General features: G+C 40.9%; 1 protein-coding gene across 7 annotated transcripts in view; it reads right to left on the bottom strand.

Moving 5' to 3' along the window:
- The window catches only part of RIMS2 (regulating synaptic membrane exocytosis 2), a 590,231-nt gene extending 577,157 nt beyond the window's left edge, over positions 1–13,074 (bottom strand). For all 7 annotated transcript variants that reach the window (XM_060115826.1, XM_060115828.1, XM_060115819.1 and 4 more), the window contains exon 1: positions 12,873–13,074. In XM_060115826.1, coding sequence (XP_059971809.1) covers positions 12,873–13,048 — 176 coding nt within the window. In that variant the 5' untranslated portion in view covers positions 13,049–13,074. The remainder of the gene's footprint in view (positions 1–12,872) is intronic.
- Positions 13,075–24,068: the final 10,994 nt, after the last annotated feature.

The following is a 24,068-nucleotide window of genomic DNA, read 5'->3' as shown; positions in this document are numbered from 1 at the left end:
CATAGTAAAGGCATGAAACAATGCAGTGACAATGAAGATGGAGAGAAAGAGACAGATTTCAAAGATATTTGGGAGATAATAATGACAGGATTTGGTAACTGATTATATTTGAGGGCTGAGGAAGAGGGAGGAAATTAGAATGACTCCCATGACCTCCAGGTTTTATTAACAAATGTTTATTGACTCACAACTACGTGCCTGGTACTACCCTGGGCATAAAAAGATGATCAAAACTTGGTCCATGACATCAAAGAAACCTGTTATACTAAGAAGAACATAGAGATTAGTAACTGATATTGAAAATCTGAAACATTATAAAATAATTATTTACAAAGTGCTATGGAAATTGAAAGGAGAGACACCCAACTGGCAGAAATACATCAGAGAGATGTATCTTTTCACAGCAATGGAGCTAGGCACAAAACAGCATATCAGGTAAAGTAAGAGGATGTGCATAATCAAAGAGTTAAAGAACATGACACAGAGAGGGATTCGTAAAAAGATTACTGTGATTACGTAGAAGTGGACTGTGAATACCTAAAGTCATGGTCCATTCACATTCATAATCCCAATAAATTTTTACTGAACTCCGGTGTGTCAGTCTGGGTCCTGGCAGGAAACAGATGGCATATTCAAACAGAGTAACTAAAGAGAGTTTAATAAAGGGACTGTTTTACAAAGGTGTGGGCAGGGCTTAAGGAAACCAACAAGGGACAGTGCAGTATGGGGGCTAGCAACAGTGGGAAACAATTTCCAGAACCAGAAGAAAAACAGCTATACTAAGAGGGCCACCAGACTAGTATGGAGGAAACTTGGGAACAAATAACCTGACCTCATTCTCCTTCCATCCAATCTGTCAACATCTCACATCAACAGAACCCACCTGGAGGTCAGAGAACAAGGGAGCCTGCTGGTGCAATCCACAGAGGTCAGCCTCCTATAGTACAAAGCAAAGTGGGGGGAAAAAAATGGAGTAGACCTGGAGCAGTGAATGGAAAAATACGTAAAATGCAGTGTGGTAAAGTTCAACAACATTCAACTATATCTCCGTCTGGTCTTATAAAATTCACCTCCCAGGGCTTCCCTGGTGGCGCAGTGGTTGGGAGTCCGCCTGCCGATGCAGGGGACACGGGCTCGTGCCCCGGTCCAGGAGGATCCCGCGTGCCGTGGAGCGGCTGGGCCCGTGAGCCATGGCCGCTGGGCCTGGGCGTCTGGAACCTGTGCTCCGCAGCGGGAGAGGTCGCAGCGGTGAGAGGCCCACGTACCGCAAAAAAAAAAAATTCACCTCCCAGTTTTGTAAATCTTCCTAACCTTAAGAGTTTGGAGATGGAGTTTAACCATTAGCCTTCAACCTGCAAAACTTTTAACACGAAGCTTCAATTTGTTCTAAAATGGATCCTTAGCGTTGTGAATTTTTCTTTCTCATCATTAAGTCTATATGCTATGTTAGCTTCCAGAGCAAGTATCTCTGTTAAGATATAGTATAAGTACTTTCCCGAAACTTCAATAACAAATCCTCAGTTGGGATACAGCCCAATTGTCACCAAACAGGTGGAAAAGACATTTCCTGATAAATTCTGTATTCAAGAATCAATGACTGAGTTAAGACTTAGGTTAGGTTAGACCAGACAATCGTTGAAGAGAGATCAGCCTGTGATGGTAAAATTCAATACCGTGGAAGTACTTCTGGATTCGACCAATGCAGATGTGAACTTTAAAGCTTTTCCAAAGTTAAATAAATAACAGGCAGTAATCATAAGAGAATTTGTATTAGATTAGGTGATATTGGCCACAGTAAAAGATATGCCTCCAAAATCACAATGACTTAACACAGAAGTATATCTCTTATTCATGTAAAATCTAATGCGGGGGCCTCCCTGGTGGCACAGTGGTTGAGAGTCCGCCTGCCGATGCAGGGGATGCGGGTTCGTGCCCTGGTCCGGGAGGATCCCACATGCCGCGGAGCGGCTGGGCCCATGAGCCATGGCCGCTGGGCCTGCGCGTCCGGAGCCTGTGCTCCGCGACGGGAGAGGCCACGGCAGTGAGAGGCCCGCATACCGCAAAAAAAAAAAAAAAAAAAAAATCTAATGCGGGGTTGGGGGGCAGAGGGAGAGGATAATCATCAGCCGGAGCTCTATTACATGGACCCACCTAAATACAAGAGGAGCTGGAAAAGGTAGTCCAGGGCTAGACAGCTACTGCATAGCAACAACTCTATGAAAGAGGAATATAAATCTTTGATGAACACCTAGCTACCTCCACCACAAAACTCATTTTTGACAAAAAAAAATTTTGTGCCAATAAAAGCATTAATTAATTATTTCAGCTTTCGGTCAAAAGGAATTATGTGTGATGTGATATGTGATTAAACAGATTTTTCATGTATGTGCCTGAGAAGCAAACCATTACAACAATTGTAATAGACACCTCATACGCCAACAAAACAAGGCAGATGTGAGCATCATCTCCATCTGTCAGCTGAACAATACCAAAGCATCAAATACCAATAAACACCATTGTGGTTATTCTGCTATCTAGGTATATTATTTAGTGTATCCTTTTTTCCCAGTTTTAGCATCCCAGAAGCCTAGTTGCAGGATGTTGTATGGAAAATATAAATTAGAGCTTTTTGACATGTATATATATAATATAGATATAATACATGTTCATAATATATAAACTATATAAAAGTTGTTCATTCTTAGCTTAATTTATACTATGTAGTTGCCCACCAGTTTTTTGGTAACAATTATAGAGAGAGAGTAGGTGAAACAATATTATATCACTCCTAGGTCTAAACCTGTTCTCAACTTTTCCCTTTCTATAATCCTAGCTCTAATCCTATTTCTAGAACTTCCCATTACAAAATCCAACAAAACTTATAAATTCTGCAATAATTCAGTAAGATCATATAAAGAGCAAAAGAATCTTCATCATCTGCAACATGTAATTTCCACAGCTAATCTCCTCTCTATATTTTCCTAAAATACACTCGCATTTCCAAAATTTCCTCAGAAGTGATATAGGAAGATATACAAAAAAAGGAAGTTTGTCCTAATTAAATCTAACATATACAACAAAGACTGCATAATAGTTTTAAACACCCAAAGAATGAAACAAAACCAGTTGGTGAGCAATTCACTGAGATTAAATTGTCAATGGGAGCAAGGAATGTTCAAAAAAAGGAAGAGAGACCTGGAAAAGATTACATGGCGTTAATATATCCAGCAGGAAAAAGTATTATAAGCAAAGATATTTATTAGGGTTCCTTCCTATTAGGAATGGATTCAAATAGTCCTGACCTTGTTCTCCCCTTTTTCTTTGCCTTCTTTCCTTTCTCCCTTTTTATTACTGCTCTATTATTTCCCATCCTACCCCCACTACATCCCAAGTTGTAGTCACTTCTAGTACTCATATTCATGTTATAAACTCTTTAAAATAACTAAAACAATAAAAGAAGCCACTTCCCCACCACCCTCTCAAGAGAACACTGGTCCTGAAACTAGACGGGTTCAGAGAGCTGACCATCAGTGACATAAGCAGACAAAGACAAATAGGTATTATGTATACAGCAGTCAGTTGAGCAAGTCAGGCATCCTAAGAGCTTACTTCACCCTTTACACACAGTTGTCGAATCATGGCCATTTGGCTTCTAAATTTTTCAAAATCTGTCCTGCCTCTCCACCTCGACCATGACTGCCTTACTTCATATCTTCATCATTTATCAGCCAAAATACTGTAAGAGTCTCCCAACTACTGTCCTTGTCTCTAGCATTACGTATTCTCATCAACCCATTGTACTTGAAAAAGTGGTACGGGGAGGTAGTTTGACAACAAAAGTCTGATTATATTGCGCCAGTGCTTAAAATCATTCCTGGACTCCCTACTGCCTTCAGGATTAAATCCAAATCCAAAGAATAGCATGTAAAATCTTTTCAACTCTGAACCTTGCCATCTCTCCAGTCTCTTCTACTAACTCACCTCCATTTAAACCCTGTGCTCCAGACCTTCTGAACCACTTCAAGTGAGTTTCTCCACCATCCCCTGCCTCTCTTTTACAAATGAAAGGTAAAGTTTTGGGGGAGAGAGATGTGGGAGTTTTAGTATTTTTGTTCGCAACATCTTCCTCTGCTCAGCTAACATCTACTCATCCTTTGAGACTCAGCCTAGATACTATCTCCCCAAGACTGGATCAGGCACTCCTCTGTATGAATATAGCCAAGATATACTGTGCTCAGTGGTCTCCTAGCACTTATTATGCAATAGTTTAATTGTGGTTTATCATGGTTCTTACAGTGAGTTCCTCAAGGATTAGCTGATAATGGTTAAAAGTGTTTTTAACACCCAGAGATGTCTGCATTTCCTTACATGACTAGAGAATACAAAAGTATTGATATCTCTAGTCTCTACTATCTTTAATATCTAGGAGTGAAATTTCTAGAGATTTTAAAAGAAAAAACTGTCTGACACCCACAAACAATACCAAAGAGACAACAAACTACTCACTGGATTATCTAACATATTTTTTGCTATGGTTATAATGTGCTAAAAACAACTTTACAGTGTTTTTTCATGGCACTTTACATCTTTATGTGCTCATATGATTATGCCTGGCCTTGGACTGCCCGCTCCTGGAGGAAATGAATTATTTCTAACCAACACATTCTGTATGTTTCTTACCATTCAGCTCTGTTAAACATACTGGAAATTTGCAAATGCTTTAAAAGTAAGGTAATCATTTTTAAAGTAAAATATTCCTTAATTTGCAATATTCCTTAAATGGAAAATGATATATCACAATATTCTTCTGGTTTCTAGTCAAAACAGATATGCTCTTAGTCCAAAAGAAAGATGAGCTGCAATCATACAAAAATACTGTGTTTGCTTCCAGTAAAATAAGCAAAACTGGACGTATGTTTAAAACTTACATTTCATTTCAAAAACAAGGGCACTACTACCTAAGCAAATCTTTTTCTTTCAGATTACTGAATTTTACCTTGAAAGCAAGCACTATCTAAATGAACATTTAATTTCTAAGTGAGCATTTAATTCCCAATGTTTCATTCATTCCCCCAACTAATTTTTTTTTTTTTTCGGTACGCGGGCCTCTCACCGTTGTGGAGCACAGGCTCCAGACGCACAGGCTCAGTAGCCATGGCTCACGGGCCCAGCCGCTCCGCTGCATGTGGGATCTTCCCGGACCGGGGCATGAACCCGTGTCCCCTGCATCAGCAGGCGGACTCTCAACCACTGCGCCACCAGGGAAGCCCCTCAACTAATATTTTTGAGTGCTACAATGTGTAAGGCATTGTGCTAGATTAGAAGCTGAGGCTGAAATGATAAACGAGACAGACATGGTGCCTGTTCTCTGGGAGTTTATAGTCCAGCAGGGTACACAGATTATAAACAAAGATTCCAATGTAAATTTTGATAAAAATAATTGGGGAAATATTAAAGATGTGATGACTAAAAGAAAGCACTCTCTAAGGAGACAAATTTGAAGCTGAGGCCAGAAGGATGAGAAAGAGGCAGGCATACAAAAATTGTGTGTATTTAAAGGGCAAAGGAAAGGAGATGAGCATTCTAAACTCTAAAAACCATGCTTCAGAATTAGATTAACCTGATAAGATTCTGAGTCCTCATATATAATATGAATAAGACAAATAAGTAAATACATATTTTTGATTTACTAATAGAGTGAAAAATTGATCCAGGCAAATCTAAGAACAATCACAATGTAATTTCCACAAATTAGTTCCCTCACATTCACCTAGGACAATCAGTATCTTGCCAATAACCAATAACATGGTGTCAGTATTATTTTCACTGCTACACCTTAGTTATCAGACTCCTTATTAATGTTTTTTGCTGAGGAAACTGCTTCCAATTCATCACCTTCCCTCTCCTCATTCTTAGCCTTCTAGACAAATAATGAAGTCACCTAAAAGTCCTCCAGGCATATTTTGACTTCCCAGTAGACAAGGAAAAGAATCTCTCAAAAAAAGGGGAGGGGGGGACAAATTTCACCCAGGAATGCTATAATATTAAGGTTTAGAGACTCCTGTCTATAATCAGTTAATAACAACTATTTATTTCACACCTATTTGTGCCAGGACACTTAACTAGTCTATATTGATTACAACAATCCTTCAAGGTAGATGTTATTACTCAGATAATACAGATGAGGAAACACGGGCTCAGAGAGTTTAATAATGTAAGCAAGAACTTACAGTTATCAATTAGTAAAATAAAGTTCCAAGTCGAAATCCATCTAGCCCAGCACACTTGCCTCCACTACCTCTCTCTTCATCACACTGTACAATCAATTTTTTATCAATATATATTGTCAATAAGATATTATTTAATTATCCTAGTTACTTTAAAATATAGAATATATATAAAGAATTTATTAGGTACTCTCTCATAAAATGCCAATCAATATTTTAGAATGCATTTTGAATCCTTAAAAACTATAGTTTCAAGTTTTGGCAATGACCATGGTTATTTACATGTACAATAACGATTTTTATTTAAGTCTTCATGACTGTTACATCATTTATCTGACTCAAAATTTCATTTAGCTATAAGAAAAAATATGGTAGTATTTTAAATATTAGAATGAGGAAGATCATTCTAAGCATATCACAAAACCGGAAAGCCATAAAATAAAAAGTAATAAATTTAAATACATTTTTAAAAACCCTGACTTGTAAAAAAAAAAAGGTATAAACAAGGTCATAAAACAGGTGACAAATAAAGAGATTCAACAAATCACTAAAAATGACAAACAGAAAAAGAAATACAAAAGGCTCTAAACAAATGTAAATGGCTCTCAACCTCCCTGATAGTAAGAAAACTGCAATTAAATCTAGAATGGCATATTTTTCACCAAAACATTGGCAAGGACTATCACATACTGAGTTAACAAGGATGTGTGAAAATCTCCCTAGTATATGTCACTTATGCATACTTCCTTTGTGAAATTTAATATTTTTTAATATTTATTAAAATTTAAATTTTTTATTTTATGTAAGTTATAAAAAATATAAAAGTTATATTTTATGACCTTTTGACCAAGCAATCCCATTTCTAGGAATTTATTCCAGAGACATATTCACACATGTGGGAAATGGCACATGTACAAAGACATTTATCACAGCATTATTTCTAATGGCAAAATAATTAGAAACAACGTAAATACCTAAGAATATGACACTAGTTAAAGAAGTTACAGAACATTCATAAAATGGGATACTACACAGCCATTAAAATGAATTAGGCACATATATTCACAGGTATGGAATTGATCTCCTAAAAAGTAAACTACAAGACACATTTGTGTTTATGTTTACAAATATAAACCCATACGTGTGTGCACACACATACCTACATATACAGACACACAGTATTTGATATACACACATATCTACTCCCATGCATAGAATATTTCTGAAAGAGTATACAATATGCTGGCAACAGCAGTTGCCTCTGGCTAGGGGAAACAGGTAGCTAAGAAATTTTGTACATTATGTATGTGTTACCTATTAAATAAAGGAGTTTATAAATTGACTTTGGAAAGTACTTTTAAAATTGAATTATTAAAAAAAATTAGAACTGCTTACCTATGTTTTAAATATAAGCTAAATTATTACTTTGATCTATCATGGAAATTTTTACTTATCATCTTCTTTTATTGGGGGAGCAAATTATCCCTTTGACATTAACAGAAAATCTAAACTGAGAATGAAAAGATAATTTACACGTCAAGAAACACACAATTTCTAATTTGTTGCAAAAACACCTCATCTGAAAGACTATGATATGCAGATAGTAGAAACTCAATAAGTATTTACTGAATGAATACTTTTCTGTTGATTTCAGTAGGTTTGCTTTCCTCATACATTTTTTTTTCACAATATCACACCAAAAACAAACAAAAAACAACAATAAACACTCACTGGAAAATATAAACTTTTAATAAATTATGTACTTTTGTCCCAAAAATTTCATTTTCCCAACAAGTTTGGTAAACTACTTGTTAATGAACATTACTACAATTTAAATCAACATTGCTTACTAGGTACCTACCACGTGCAGGTGTTAAGGATGCTGCAAAACACAAACTCCAAAGAAAAGAAGGGTAAGTTTTTATTCTTGCCCTCAAGCGTTTAGTCTTGAAAGACAAGGTTTAAAAACTTTAATCAGAGGAAAACATAGGCAGAACACTCTATGACATAAATCACAGCAAGATCCTTTTTGACCCACCTCCTAGAGAAATGGAAATAAAGACAAAAATAAATAAATGGGACCTAATGAAACTTCAAAGCTTTTGCACAGCAAAGGAAACCATACACAAGACCAAAAGACAACCCTCAGAATGGGAGAAAATATTTGCAAATGAAGCAACTGACAAAAGATTAATCTTCAAATTTTATAAGCAGCTCATGCAGCTCAATAACAAAAAAACAAACAACCCAATCCAAAAATGGGCAGAAGACCTAAATAGACATTTCTCCAAAGAAGATATATAGACTGCCAACAAACACATGAAAGAATGCTCAACATCATTAATCATTAGAGAAATGCAAATCAAAACTACAATGAGATATCATCTCACCCCAGTCAGAATGGCCATCATCAAAAAATCTAGAAACAATAAATGCTGGAGAGGGTGTGGAGAAAAGGGAACACTCTTGCACTGCTGGTGGGAATGTGAATTGGTACAGCCACTATGGAGAACAGTATGGAGGTTCCTTAAAAAACTACAAATAGAACTACCACATGACCCAGCAATCCCACTACTGGGCATATACCCGAGAAAACCATAATTCAAAAAGAGTCATGTACTAAAATGTTCATTGCAGCTCTATTTACAATAGCTCAGATATGGAAACAACCTAAGTGTCCATCATCGGATGAATGGATAAAGAAGATGTGGCACACATATACAATGGAATATTACTCAGCCATAAAAAGAAACGAAATTGAGCTATCTGTAATGAGGTGGATAGACCTAGAGTCTGTCATACAGAGTGAAGTAAGTCAGAAAGAGAAAGACAAATACCGTATGCTAACACATATATATGGAATTTAAGAAAAAAAAATATCATGAAGAACTTAGGGGTAAGACAGCAATAAAGACACAGACCTACTAGAGAATGGACCTGAGGATATGGGGAGGGGGAAGGGTAAGCTGTGACAAAGCAAGAGAGAGGCATGGACATATATACACTACCAAACGTAAAATAGATAGCTAGTGGGAAGCAGCCGCATAGCACAGGGAGATCAGCTCAGTGCTTTGTGACCACCTAGAGGGGTGGGATAGGGAGGGTGGGAGGGAGGGAGACGCAAGAGGGAAGAGATATGAGAACATATGTATATGTATAACTGATTCACTTTGTTATAAAGCAGAAACTAACACACCATTGGTAAAGCAATTATACTCCAATAAAGATGTAAAAAAATAATAATAAAAACTTTAATCAATAAAAGGACATAACAGGTATTACTGATAGATTGCGTTATCCAAACTAAAACTGTTAAAGGAATTTACATAAGGACAAAAAAAGTAATTATTGATCTACTGAGGGATATACTGAGATATAAAAATGCTTCCAAAGGCCTAATATCTCACTCACACGTAAAATGGTATTATTTGATGGTGACCAAAGACTTCCAGAGTATGTGGATATTCAGCTAGACTTTGAAGAAATTGCTAATGATTAAATAACTATAAATAGTTTTTAATTATTCAGGCTCCTTAGAAGAGAGATTACTGTAGTGGTCTCAAGCAGTTTTGATCGCTCACCTCTCTCACCAAAAATATCTCAGGCATGAACTTCTTAAAATATGTATATTTATTTATAAATTATATGCATCTTTACACTGTCAATCTATATATTAAGTATTAGTAAAGCTTAATTTCTTTCTTTTTCAAATAGAAATGTAAATATGTTTTATTACTTTCTTCCTGTAATCCAATACATCAGCTTATGATGCCCTTGGGTATGCACACTCCACTTTGTATGAATACTTAACATGAATATTGAAACTCACAGATCATGCAAAAATATTTTCATGCAACAGTTTCAATTTTTCACACAGCAAACTTATTTTTTAACATAGTTGTTAAAAGGCAGCAGACATGAATTTGAATTTCAGTTTATTTCTCTCTGCCCATGACCTTCTCTCAGAATAAATGTTAACATGCAATTAAATGCACATCACTAAAGAGAACAAAGTGTAGTCATGACCAGATAAATGGCCCCTAAAACTTAACGGGAAATAGTAATCATTGAAGAATATTAGTATTATTTTTTCTTATAAATAGCATTTGTAACTTAATAAACAACATTGAAAATATATTACTTAGTAAATTATCAAATTCTTCAAAACAATGTCTTGCATTATTATCATTCTATTATAAAGTCTATTCTTTTCCTCATTTTCTTTGCCTACTCTTATCTTATTACAAAAGCCAAAAGTATTTTTAAAGAACATTAACAATTAAAGTTTCAAATATATTATGCTTTAACCTCCAAATAGCTTCTTGTTAAAATGAATACAAAAATAATTCCAAAACCACGTAGGTCATTTTGAGGTATGACTCCTTCCAAGTCTCAGGTAAAAATTCAAATAGATATTTTAAATAAATATGAACAGATTTTTCATCAATGTAATTTCATATACTGTATAACTATATGTGTAGAGAATGCTTGTTTCTACCTAAACTATACAAATATGAATGCACAAACTTTATATGATTTGCACAGTATGTAAGTTTTACATAGAAATGTAGTATATTCACATGTACCTACCTGGAAAACCCTTTCACACTATATAACATATAGTTCATTTTGAGTAATTCTTAATTCAGTACTCAAAACTTCATTTAAATTTCTATATATTAGAACAATAAATAGATTTGGAACTATAGTGAACTAGCCAGTAAGTACCATGATTTAGCATACCATAAAAAAAAACACATTCTACATCTAAATATGTGAGTCAAAGAAATAAAACCACATTTAATTTGAGTATCATTTTGAAAATACTTATTTTGTAGCAATTATAGTGAAAAATACAGATTCATATATCTAAACATCAAATCTAAGTCATCAAAAAGCTTGGCATTGTTAGTATATATAGTAAAGTTGAGCAAAATTAGAAGTATGCTCAAAAAACTTTTAAAAATAATGTTTTATTCTTTATTAGTTGAAATAAGCTACTCAAATCTCTTAACCTTTTTCATTTCCCGAGCCTACTAATAAATGACACTCCCAAACAAGTATTCTAACCCAGAAATCAGTTTCGAAGAAGCAATTCTTTCTTTCAGTTAATATGTTAGGAGCACATTTGCTCTCTTAGTGCTTCAATATTTTTGAGAACTAGTATTTTTCTTGGACATGTAAATATATTTGATACATTTGTTATTATATTATTTAAAGGAGTATTTTTCATTAAAATATGCAAATATGTATGTATAGACAGAATTGTTTCTTTGTAAGTGCTAAAGAATACTGAATGCAACAACCTGTTTTTAAAAGTTAATGATCAGAGGTCAGTGTGTTAGTTCCCTCCTAGAGGAACTCTTACACTTTCAACTATGTGTTTCTGTGGAGAATATGGGAAAAGTATATTTGATAACACAGAAAATAACTGTCGCACCTTTGGCATATAAACTGTACAAATTAATCTCTTAATGAATAATGCATTTCAAGCAAAAATGAAAGAGTTGAGATGGAAAAATATCAGAAGGGTTACACATCTGCGCACTCTCTTTCACGTAGTAACTGAGAAATCAAATAACCGTAAAACATTTAAAAGCAAACCTGCAGAAACCAATCTCTTTGCCAGACTGACAAGAAAAGGAGTCTCAAAGCTACAGATATCTGTCCGGACAGTAACCGTAAAACATTTAAAAGCAAACCTGCAGAAACCAATCTCTTTGCCAGACTGACAAGAAAAGGAGTCTCAAAGCTACAGATATCTGTCCGGACAGTTCCCTGGTGCTGAAGTTAAACAGCCGCTAAACTGCGCGGGTGCCTGGGTGCTGCTTTCACCGTCCCACCCTCGGCAAGATCCCGGCTGCCTAGCCTATCAGCACGAATAGTAGAACTTCACAAGGTAGGAAGCATCCCAAAGCGCAGTAATGGGAGGAACTGGAGTCTCTTCAGAGTCCCTTCAGGATTAAACAGATTTACTAGTTGCAAACAGGAAGAGCAGCAGAGTGCAGGGTGTTAGAACCCGCCGAGGGGGAGGGGGTGGAAGATGGCGGCGGCCGCAAACCCACCCGAAACGCGACAGAGCTTAGGCCCCTCGCCCGCATAGCCTCCCTCCTGCCCGCGACGACAGTGGGCAGCTCTGCTCTCCGAGCCGCCCTGCGGAGGCGGCGACGAGGCGCCCCCGGCGGCGCCCTCATCCCCGGCCGGCGCGCCTTTGCCCGGGTCCCAGCCGGGGAGCACCTGTGCACGGCCATATTGGATTCCTTGCCCCAGTCACTGCCTCCGCGCGGGGGCGGCGGGAAGGGAGAAGGGACGCGCGGAGCCTGGGTTCAGCCCCAGCCCCGCCGGGGCCACGGAGCCGAACTGGCCCGCGGGGAAAGCCAGAAGGACGCCCGGGAAAATTACAACGCCCAAAGGCTCGCCACCCTCACCTCAGCCGGCCTCGGCGCCCTCCCTCCCCGACACACACCCCCGCGCTCTGACACCCAGAAAGCAGCCCCGGCGGCCGCCGCCGGCCGCAACCCTCGTGGCCCGGGCGCCGCCGGCGGGAGGGAGGGCGGCGATCCGGGGCGCGCAAGCGGCCGCAGGGCAGCGACCGAGGGGGCGGAGGGCAGGGAGGGAGGCGGGAAGATGGAGCCAGGTCCTTACTTGAGCACCGACTGCTCCTTCTCCTCTTCTTTCTTCTGCCGATCCATGACGGCCAGGATGATTTTCCTCTCCTCCTCCGTGAGGTGGCTGAGGTCGGGCATCTCGGGCTGCAGAGGCGGCTGAGAGGCCGCCGGGGTGGGAGCCGGGCGGCCCCGCGGCCCGACAGGAGCCGACATATTTGGTGGAGTCTAACCACCCTAGGGAAGCAGGGAGGCAACTCCACTGGCGGCGGCGGCGGCGGCACCCGCGCGGGCGGCTGGGGCAGCCTCCGGCGCTGGGACAAATACATACAAATCAATGGCCTTCAATCCCAGGCGACAGCCCCGCTCCTCCAAGATAGAAAGAGTGGGGGGAGGGGAGGGCGAGCGCGGGGGAAAGGAGAGCTGAAGAGTGCGCTCCGAGAAATGTTTCTTCTTCCCGGGGGCGAAGGACTGGCAAGTGAGCGGTTTGAGGGAGCGAGGAGCGGGAGGCCGGGCCGGGACGCGGAGTGAGCGGAGCGGCGGGGGAGGGTGGTGGAGTAAGGTGGCGGGGACGACTGAGGGTGGGGTGACTGGAGGGAGCGGGCAGGAGGGCGGCGCGCCGGCCGGGGCGCGAGTGTGTACGGCCGCGGCGGGGGCGGGGGGTGCGCGCACCGCCTGAGAGAAGAAAGAGGAGGCTGCGACCCAGCCCCCCCCCCCGGGGGGAGTCCGGGGAACTCGCTCCGAGCGCCCAGAGGCAGCGTCCCGCGAGCCGGAGGGGCGCAGAGGGGGGAGGGAGGAAGCAGGGGCTAATTTCCCAGAGAAGCCGCTGAGCCGTCCAGCCGGCTGACGCGTCACAGGGCTCCCGGCGCCGCGGAGGGAAGACCCCCCCCCTCTAGCCACGACGAGGAGAGGGCCGCGGGGCAGGGGACGGCCGCCAGAGACCCCTCTAGGCTAGAGCGGGGAAGCGAAAGCGGAGAAGGGATGACAAGGGCTAGCGGTGGAGAGTCCCGGGGCCAGGGCTACGCGGCTGGCAACGCCCGCATCCAAGCGAGCTCCGACGCGCAGCAGGGTCGGGCGCCGGTCTTTCCTCATCACGCGCCCGCCCAGGGTCCCTCAGCCGCCGCCGCCGCCGCCCTTGGGTCCGTAGAGTGGGTGCGGTGGGCCCGCTCCCTACGCCGCTGCTGCCGCCGCCGCCGCTCGGTGCCGCCGCCGCGCCTCGTCCGCCCCTCCGCCTCCCGGGCTCCTCCCGCGGGGCCGCGTCACCTCCCGGCCGCTGAGGCCCGGGCACCGCGGACGCCCAGCGGGCGGCGGCCACCCCTCCCGAACGCGATCTGTGGACTGGGGCCGGGCGGGGAGATGTGAGGCTAAGAGTGTGAGCCGGGCGGAGGCGGGGAGCGGGAGTTTCAAGGGCGGGGGTGTGGCGAATGTGAGCGTGCGAGCCGGCGTCGGGAGAGAGGAAAGAGCGAGAGCCGAGGTGGATGGGGGCGCCCTGTGGGTCAGCTGGAGAGGCAGAAGACTAGGAGTATGGGCACTGGCGGCGGGGCGTGTCGCGTCCGGAGAGCGGGTGTGATCGGGAGTGAGGGCTCCCAGGGTTTTGGAACGGGAGGGCGGGGGGTGCGGGCATGGTGTCTGGCTGCAGGTGGAAGAGTGTGAGCGCGTGGAGGGACTCTCGAGATGTCGTGGGAGGGGTCCTGGAAGGAGGGAGAGTATAAGCGTGGCGTGGGGTCCCCATGGCAAAGAATGGTCGGAGAGCTACTGAGCCGAGGGAGTAGGAGAGCCTGGAGAAGCGGGGAGGTGAGATAGGGGAAGACAGGGTTTGTCTGGGACAGGTGTGAGGATGAGGACGAGACAAGAGGCTGCGAGTGGGAGCACGAAAGGACTAAGGATCAACCGGAGGGTGAGGATGAGCCGCTGCTGGGCCAAGGGCTTCAGTTGTATTTGGTCCTTTTTGGAGGGCCTAGTCTATATAGACTGGCAGGGAAGCCAGGGGATGGGGTTAGAGTCAGAGTACGGTTTTCCGAGCACAGGGACGGGTAAGATCAAAGAGGTTGAGAGTGGACAGAAAACCCGCTCCTGGAGGATGGTCGTGGCTGCCGCTGCCTTCTGTTATTGGTGGGGCTGGGCCCGGCCCACAACCCTCTGGGTGCGGGGCGGGACAGGGAGCTGGTGGATAGGGGTGGGGTTGAGGTCTGGGGGCGGGTTGCCTGGGATCAGCCCTTCTGCCTGCTCTCGGCAAGCACTGTGGATGACAGAGTTGGGGTGTGTGTGTGCGCGTGCGCGGGTGTGTGTCTACGTACGCTAGCTCTGTTTAGTACCAGGCCAGATTATGCTCTGATGAGTAGTGTAAGCCCTTTGGGGTTTGTATATATGTATCTGCTTGGTGTGTAGCAAACTCTCTCCTCGCTGTCCCCCAGGTACCACCTGACTAGCTCCCAACTTAAGAGAGCTGGGGATAGACACAGCAGCCCCAGAAGTCTCTTGTGATTTCTAAGCATTAATGTCTTATGTTTCTTTTCTCCCACCCCTTGTAATTGGGAAGAGGGAAAAGTTTACTTAAGTGCTTTTATGTATGTATGTATGTATGTATATTACCTACTTCAAATCAAACTCTCACACTCTAAATAATTCCGTTTTCATCTCTTTGGAGCTAGTTTGATGAGATCATATGAATCCCAATTTATGTAATTTTGTTGTAGAGTTAGAGAATTTTTATATACCTCTAATCCAACCTCATTATCCTATGGGAAACAGAAGACTAAGATCAGCCAGCTAGTAAATGGCAGCACTGCAACTAGAACCTAGATACTTTTACTGCTGTTTGAAACCGTAGTGGTTTTAAACGCTGGCTGCACATTAAAATTATCTGGGTCACTTTTTTCAAATGTCACCTGAGTGTAACCCTAGAGCAAATGAATCAGGCTCTGGGGTTAGGACCCTGGTCATGGGTATATTTTGAAAACTCCCCAGGTGACTAATATATAGTAAAGGTTGGGAATTACACTATGTGCATTACAATAAAAGATAATGGAGGAGAAACTGGGAAGCAGAAAACAAAGAGAACACGTCTAGAGAGACTGATTTTTCTTTTTACCTAAAATTTAAATGTTGAGTTTTTAAATAACATCCACACTTTCCTTTCCACTCATATGCAATGACAGGTACCAGTAAATACATGTATCTGTGACCTTTGCCTTGGAAACCCTCCCTGCCACTGAAATACACTAAAAGCTCCTTTAAAAGAAAGGAGAACAGAACTAAAAACAAAAAGGATGGGTGGAACACTCTACCTTACTCAACTGTTTCTGAGCCAGGTTTGAAGTAACACCACCTCCACTCCCCAGCCAGCTATCAACCCAAGCAGAAACAGACTACCCTGAGGCTAAAATAGCATGCTTATTTTGAGTACATAAACTGTGAACCTAAAAGAGGTTGTCCAAATTGGACGATTTGGGCTTCCTTTACACCCTGGGTCACACCCTGGGCCAGGGCCTGTTTTCTACCAGACACAAAGTGCGCTGGGTGCCTGCAGCTGTCTCTCAGAGCCCCCGCTGCCTCTCACCTGCCTGGAGACAATGCCAGCATATAAAACTCAGTGTGCATGAGCTGGTGCCACCGGGACACCTGACTTCTTACAGGACTGAATAAAGCAGAGGTGTGTTTCCTTTTTACATTTCTTTACTACAAACAATTACATGTGTTTTTCCTATTAAAGGGAATCCTTAGGGCTTCCCTGGTGGCGCAGTGGTTGGGAGTCTGCCTGACAATGCAGGGGGCGCGGGTTCGAGCCCTGGTCTAGGAGAATCCCACATGCCGCGGAGCAACTAGGCCCGTGAGCCACAACTACTGAGCCTGCGCGTCTGGAGCTTGTGCTCCGCAACAAGAGAGGCCGCGACAGTGAGAGGCCCGCGCACCGCGATGAAGAGTGGCCCCAGCTTGCCACAACTAGAGAAAGCCCAGGCACAGAAACAAAGACCCAACACAGCCAAAAATAATTAATTAATTAGTTAATTAATTTTTTAAAAAGGGAATCCTTAGCAGTGGAAGCATCTTAAAATCATCTTCCACCCTGACTCGTACACCTTTTCAAAATAAAAATTTGTCACAGTATTTATATAACATATAGATAGAATCCCATAGAATTTCAAATGGGCTACTTTTCAAAGTAGTAGGCCCAATTTAAAGTAAGATTGCTCTGCTGAAAACTGAAATACCTTCCAAAGGTCTCTCAATTTTACTACAATATGGATCTTAGAAGTGTTTTGTTTTCTCTGTTCCGGTTTAGTATTTTACCTAAAATGTTTTATCACATCTCATTATATCTTGTATAGCATTATGTTTTACTTGGGCATGTCCCTCAAATATATGAACACATTTGACGTTGAGTTGAAAGTGCATTGTTCTTATTTACCTTTAGAAGTAACTATCCATCTTCGTCTTCCTCCCTGAGTTCTCAAGGTCTTCTTGACAGGCCACAAACTAACTCCAAAATGTAAGTCCTTTCTTCAGTTCCTATAGAAGCATAAGTTTGTGAAGACTGTAAGCATGTGGACTTTCATTTTTACATGTGAGTAAGGGCTAATTACTTGTAATCTACTAAATAATTTATAGGAGGCATATCTAAACTAAAATCATAAACTGAAATAATCACTGGAATTTACTGAGGACTCAGTACTCTGCTAAGAGATCTGGCTGCCTCACAATGCTTGGAATCATCTCAGTTTCTCCTAGTAGATCTCCCTGCTTCTATCCTTGTGGCTTTACAGTCTTTTTTCAACACAGCATAAAGAGAAAGCCTCCTAAAACATTAGTCAGACCACATCACTACACTGATCATAACCGTGTGGTGGCTCCCCACTTGACTGGGTCAGAACTAAACTCCTTAAATGGCCTGCAAGTCCCACATAACCTCTCTGACCTCATCTGCTACTCCCTTGTAGGCTTTCCTCTAGCTGTTCCTTCTGCCCAAAACACTATGCACCAAGGTATCCACTCGGCTGACTCCTCCTCTCCTGCATATTTCTGCTCAGTTATCCACCCTATTTAATACTCTAGCCTGCCCCACCTGCTCCCCGGTCACTCCAGTCTCCTTTACCTTACCCTACTTTTTCTTTTTTTCCATAACACTCGCCACTCTCCAACTTTACTTTTACTCTAAGTTGAATAATATCCCAGCTTATCACGTTTATCATTAACCTTTCACTTCCCCCACTAGAATATAAGCACAGGGACAGAGTAGGATTTTTACTCATGTATCCCAAGCACCTAGAACGATACATGGCATATAGTAAGTATTCCAACAAATACTTGTTGAATGAATTTCTGGGGAGAGAATTTGCCATGACTGGTTTAAGTTGGGTGGGCAAAAAGGAAAAAGCAGCCTCGAAAGAGGGAAACACAGGTGCAGAGAAGTAAGATCTAAACTCTTTGTCAAGGTAAATAGAGGTTCCTTTAGGATTCAGCTACTGCCTACCTCTGTAGCCTTACCTCCAACCCAGCCTACGAACACGCACCCCTCTTCAGCCGCGACAACTGACTTGCACTTTACTGAATATGTAGTTTCTCGTCTTTGGGACTTTCTATTCCCTCAACTTGGACCACCCTTTCTACTCCCTCTGCCATAACCTCCCTCTCTGTCAGTTAACTTCTTTGTCTTCTCCACCATGTGCTCATGCCTCCCTTTTTTCCTCCTTCCTCCTGTTTGCCCCAGGATCTCTTAGCACTGCACATACCCTGCTCACAGATAGCACTTGTCACACACTGTTGGAGCCATTTATTTCCCTGTCTGCCTCCTCAACTAGACCATGAATTCTTTAAGGACAAGGAATATGACTTTCACTCCAGTTTCCCTAGGGCCTATCAAACTGTCTCATATATTACAAAGACTCGATAAATATATGCACAATTACATGAGCAGTCACAAAACAATGAGAAAAATCACTGTTACTGGAGTATGAAGAGAGGGAAGCAGGGAGTTGCAGCAAGAGATAAAGCTAGGAAAATAGGCTGTGGCAAGATTATGCTACAACCTTATATGCACTGCTGAAGAATTTGAACTTGTCCTATAGGCATTAGGCAGGCAGTGGTGGTTTCTTTAGCCAGAGAACTGACATGATCAGCTTTGATTTTCAGGAGAATATCCTGCCTTCAATTCCTCATCCATTTCCAAAACACCTGCTAAGAGAATTGCTGAAAGGACACAGATGTGCAGTGGTTTAGGTTTGGGGATACAAATAGCAGAATTTTTTACTTCCTGTCTTCAGAATTTATTTTTCTGGCTATTTTGCTCAGTAGATTATAACAGCATGATAATGAGGCCAAGGTCATGGTTTAAATCCCTGGGTGAGTCAGTCAGTGCAGTGGCCACAGCTGACTGTTAATCTTTGCCAGTTGTCAGATGACAACATGTTATTTCTTGACAAGGAGCTGGGTGGAAGGATATGACTGGTTCATCAAAAATTAATCAGCATTATTGGAAAAGTAACTCAAAGTGCTTAACTGTGACTATAGGACCACACTGTAATTTTAAATAAAAATAAGAATATTAAATTGGTGATTAACAAAAGAGCACAGCATCAGAGAAAGAATACATTGTTTGTTCCTAGAAAAGAAGCTACAGATTAGTACAGTTTAATTATTGGTATTTGAAGCCAAGAAGTAATGAAAAATTTTGAGGATGTTAGTGTAGATAAGTTTTATTAATTACTTTTTGTGTATCTAGCAATATAGGAGGTTATTACTTAATTATTATGTCATAAAACCCATAGAGCCATTTATATTTAAAAGGTCTGGGAAAATCATATTCTAATCATCTTTCACTAATAGCATTATAAAGTTATTTCTATTTTTATGCCCTCCTAGCAATCAATGAGCACATCTTTAAAGTGAAATAGGACAGTATTGGAGGTTGGGACATATAGGCGTAACTGATGTAACTATTTTCTTAATTATATCTTCATCTTAATGACAACTCTGACCATTTTCAGAAGTAAAAAAAAAAAACAAGTGAATTTTATAAGATCAGAAATAAATATAAAACCCTTCATGAAAAAATACATCTAGGCATTAAATATCAATTAAATAGCAACAGCTGCTGACATCATAAAAAATAATCAACCAGGCATTATGTGCTTCCTGATGGAAAAACTATACAACCTGTGAAGTTGTCTGGCCAAAAAAAAAATCAAACCTGAATTTACAACATCTTCTAGATCCACCTACCAATTTACAGGAAATACTGAGAACAGAGGAACATATTAAACTACACCATGGTCCCCCACTAACTGGTGACCTGGAACAAGATAGTGACCTCCTGGAGCCTCAGACTTCTCACACATGACCTGGTAAGAAATGTTCCCTCCTAGTGTGGGTGTGAGGACTGAACAACTGGGCTTACAGCATCATGCAGAGTAGCAGGTATATAATAAAACTCTCTTCTCAGAACTATTCCTCCATCAAGTTCTATTTTAAATCTCAGTTCCCATGACCACTTTGACTATATTTATTTATACTTATTTAATTTTTGTATCTGTTCCATCTCCCCAACTTCATTGTAAATTCAAGGCCAAATTTTACTATCCTCATTGTAAAAAATATTTATAACACTTAAGAGCCATCCTGGGCTTCCCTGGTGGCGCAGTGATTGAGAGTCTACCTGCCGATGCAGGGGACACGGGTTCGGGCCCCGGTCCAGGAAGATCCCACATGCAGCGGAGCGGCTAGGCCCATGAGCCATGGCCGCTGAGCCTGCATGTCCGGAACCTGTGCTCCGCAACGGGAGAGGCCACAACAGTGAGAGGCCCATGTACCGCGAAAAAAAAAAGAGCCATCCTGTGTGTCAGATAACATGCTAAGCGCTTCACTTACCTAATCCTAACAATGACCCACTGAGATATTAACCCCATTTTAGAAACCTAAAAAGGGAGGCTTACTTCAGACAACTAGTGAGTGGTGGAACCAGAATTCACAATGAAGTGTCTCAATTCTAGTCTCTGCTCTCTTAAACACAGTGCTTCTATCCCACTCAGGCACATTGTAGGACAACCATAGGAATCTTTGAAAATTGCAAGTAGACCCAATATATGAGATACCATACAAGACATACAAATGTGCATGTTAATGACAGAGCTTACTTGAACAAGACTTGTATTAATATCAAATAAAATTTATTACATGATTAAACTGCACCATGGGATTGCAATCTGTGGAACACTCTATAGAATATTTTACAGGGCAAAACCCAACTGTTGTTTTTTTTCTTTTTCTTTTTTGGCCATTCTGCACGACCTGTGGGACCCTAGTTCCCCGACCAGGGAATCAAACCTGGGCCCCCAGCAGCGGAAGTGCAGAGTCCTAACCACTGGACCACCAGGGATTTCCCTAAAACCCAGCGTTTTCAGCAAATATATTGCAAGGAAAAAAAATTAAGAGATGGAGGGGGGATTTATATTTTAAATGGAACTTAAAAGACATCAACAAAGTGCAAGGATTTGTGGACCTCATTTGGACCTTGATTTTTAAAAAAAAAGAGTAAAAAATCTTTTATAAGAGAACTGAAAATTTGGACAGTAACTAGGTACCTGATGACAATGTGGAGTTATTTTTGCTTTCTTTGGTTAATAATGATATTGTGATGATGTTTTAAAAAAGTAAAGACTCCTTAGTGATACATACTAAAATACCTATAGATGAAATTATGTGATATCTGAGTTTGCTTCAAAATAATATGGATCGGGGTGTGCATGGGGCAAAATTGGCTGTGGAAGATGATAGTAAAAAATTCTTTGTAATAAAAGTTTTTGGAAAGAAAATAAGAGTCTCTAACTTCCACTCTAGCTGCCTTTCATTAAACTAGAAAATCAACAAAGTCGACATTCATTGTCAAGCATTCATTATTTGCTGGATAGATAGTATGTTAGCTGCTTTCACATGTTTTATCACTTTCACACACCATCCTACAAAGAATAAGTATCATTCCATTTTATAAGTAAGAAGACAGCCTGAGAGGTTTAGTGATTCGACCAAAGGAAGAGATTGAATTTCAAGGCAAATTTTCATTCTAGGTATCCTGACTTTCTATCCAGTATTCATGCCACTATACACAATTGTTTAATATAGCTATATGTATATATTCTGTTTTCCTGACTAAAATCTGAGTATACTTTACTGTAGTGTCTGGCATGTAATAGGCATCATAAAATAGTTATATTTAACCCAACCTGCTCCCTAATAACTATAATACTTAAAATGCAAAAAAAATACTATAACAGAAACAAATGTTTTGTTAATGTTCCAGTTTGCCTGACATTATCCCAGTTTGCCCAACATTATCCCAGTTTGCCCAGGACAGTCCTTGTTTAATCTGTTGATCAGGTGTAATTATTAGTTGCAACTCCTTTCAAAGTATCCCAGTTTGCACCTCAAATTTTACAGTCATGCTATACTTAGTGTAATATGAATTAGGCTCAGGTGTACAATACATAATGGGTATAGAAATTTCTATAAAATTCAAACAGTATTTCCCAGAGGAAAGGTCTATGTCATAACCATCCTGTAATTACCACACTATATGGTAGACATTTAATAAATTTGGTTGAAATAGAGTTAGTGAGTTCTCCATTACAAAAGAGTAAATTTTTAAAAAATAAATCACTCTAATTAAATCATATTCTCCCCTAGGACAAGATTTTTACCCCAGCTGGAATCCAGAAATAGCTAAAAGGAATACCAGGAAAACAGAGCCCAACTTTTAACAAAGAAACATGGCAAAATGAATCAAACTGCCTAGGATTTGTAAGCCAAGTATAATAAATAATTGATATAGAAGTCATCAACGTAGGCTGAAATACAGTGCAAGAAGATAAAGTCAAAGGAGGCTTCCCAACTAGAAGAAAAGATAATGGTTTTTATTTGATAGCATGTAGGAAGGGATTGTAGAAATCTGACCAAAATCTAATCATGTAGGAATAGCCTGCAATCCAAGATTTCCCACAGTACTGTGGCTTTCAGAGACAAGGGGTGGGTTGATCTTTTGCAATGTAAACTGACTGCTGTATACTTCAAATGTCTCCCTCTGCCTATGAGGATTGCTTTGGTCTTATCAAGATGGTGCCTGATCCAACTGCTTTCGTCCATGTCCTTTACTCCGCCAGACACTGTGAAATTCAAGAAACCACATCTTAGATCTGATGAAAGGAGATGCAAAGCTTACTATCAGCTGTGTACTGATGGTACTGTATCCCTAATTACTTCACTATCTTTCTGATTAGCGTAATATAACACTAAGGTGAAGAGGAGATAGAAAAGAGTCCTGTCATTTCCCACAAGGGAAAGGTGAGGAAAAGATAAGCAGAAGAGATAGAGAATAATCCAAGTTTATTAGAGTCTTTACCTTACTTAGTCAAGGGAAATTTAGTTCATCCAAAAACCAGAGAGAGAAAAATAGTTTATCATATTTATTGGCTGGATACTTTGTGGGGTGCCTAGTATATGCAGAGAAGAATGTCACCATGCCAATAACTTGGAGAAAGTCATTCAACTTTGGGGGCTTCAGTTTTCCTCTTGTAAAATAAAAATCCTGTATACGGATTCTTTCTACATTTTGAATGCAGCCATTGTATGAAATACTGCCATTATCTAATACTCTCTTCTAAAACATATCATTCAAACAGCAAGCATGGATTGGGAACTATTGAGAACAGCATGACTATATGAAAAATAATGTCTATATCAAAAAGTTCACAGTGTAGTATGAGAGACACACAAGTACTTAGAACCCATTTGATACATGCTGTAAGAGAAGTATCTATAAAATTCTGTAGAGTACAAAGAAGATAACACCTAACTCTTATGAGAAACCATAGAAAGAGAAATTTCAAATGGGTATTGAAGATCAGAGCAGAAAAGTTTTTTAGGCAGTGGAACAAAGGTGAATACTCAGAATTACAAATTATTTTGTACAACATTGAATATGGGTTTTAAGAGATTGGAAAGGGGTAGTTGCCGGAGATGATGCCAGAAACTGAGCTAGACCAGAACCTCTATGATATGTTAAAGAGTTTGGACTTCATCCTATAACTGCTTCTCAGAGATTCTGCATTTCCAATGAGCTCCAGGCAATGCCTCCTATACTGCTGATCCATGGACCACATTTTAAGTGTGAAGTGTATTCTAAAGAATGGAAGTGATATGGTAAGATTGTTTTTAGGAAAGGTTACTCTATAAAAAGGTAGGAAGTGAA

The sequence above is a fragment of the Mesoplodon densirostris genome, chromosome 13 (assembly GCF_025265405.1).
Source record: "Mesoplodon densirostris isolate mMesDen1 chromosome 13, mMesDen1 primary haplotype, whole genome shotgun sequence".
NCBI lineage: Eukaryota > Metazoa > Chordata > Mammalia > Artiodactyla > Ziphiidae > Mesoplodon > Mesoplodon densirostris.
This window is presented reverse-complemented; position numbering and strand designations above follow the sequence as displayed.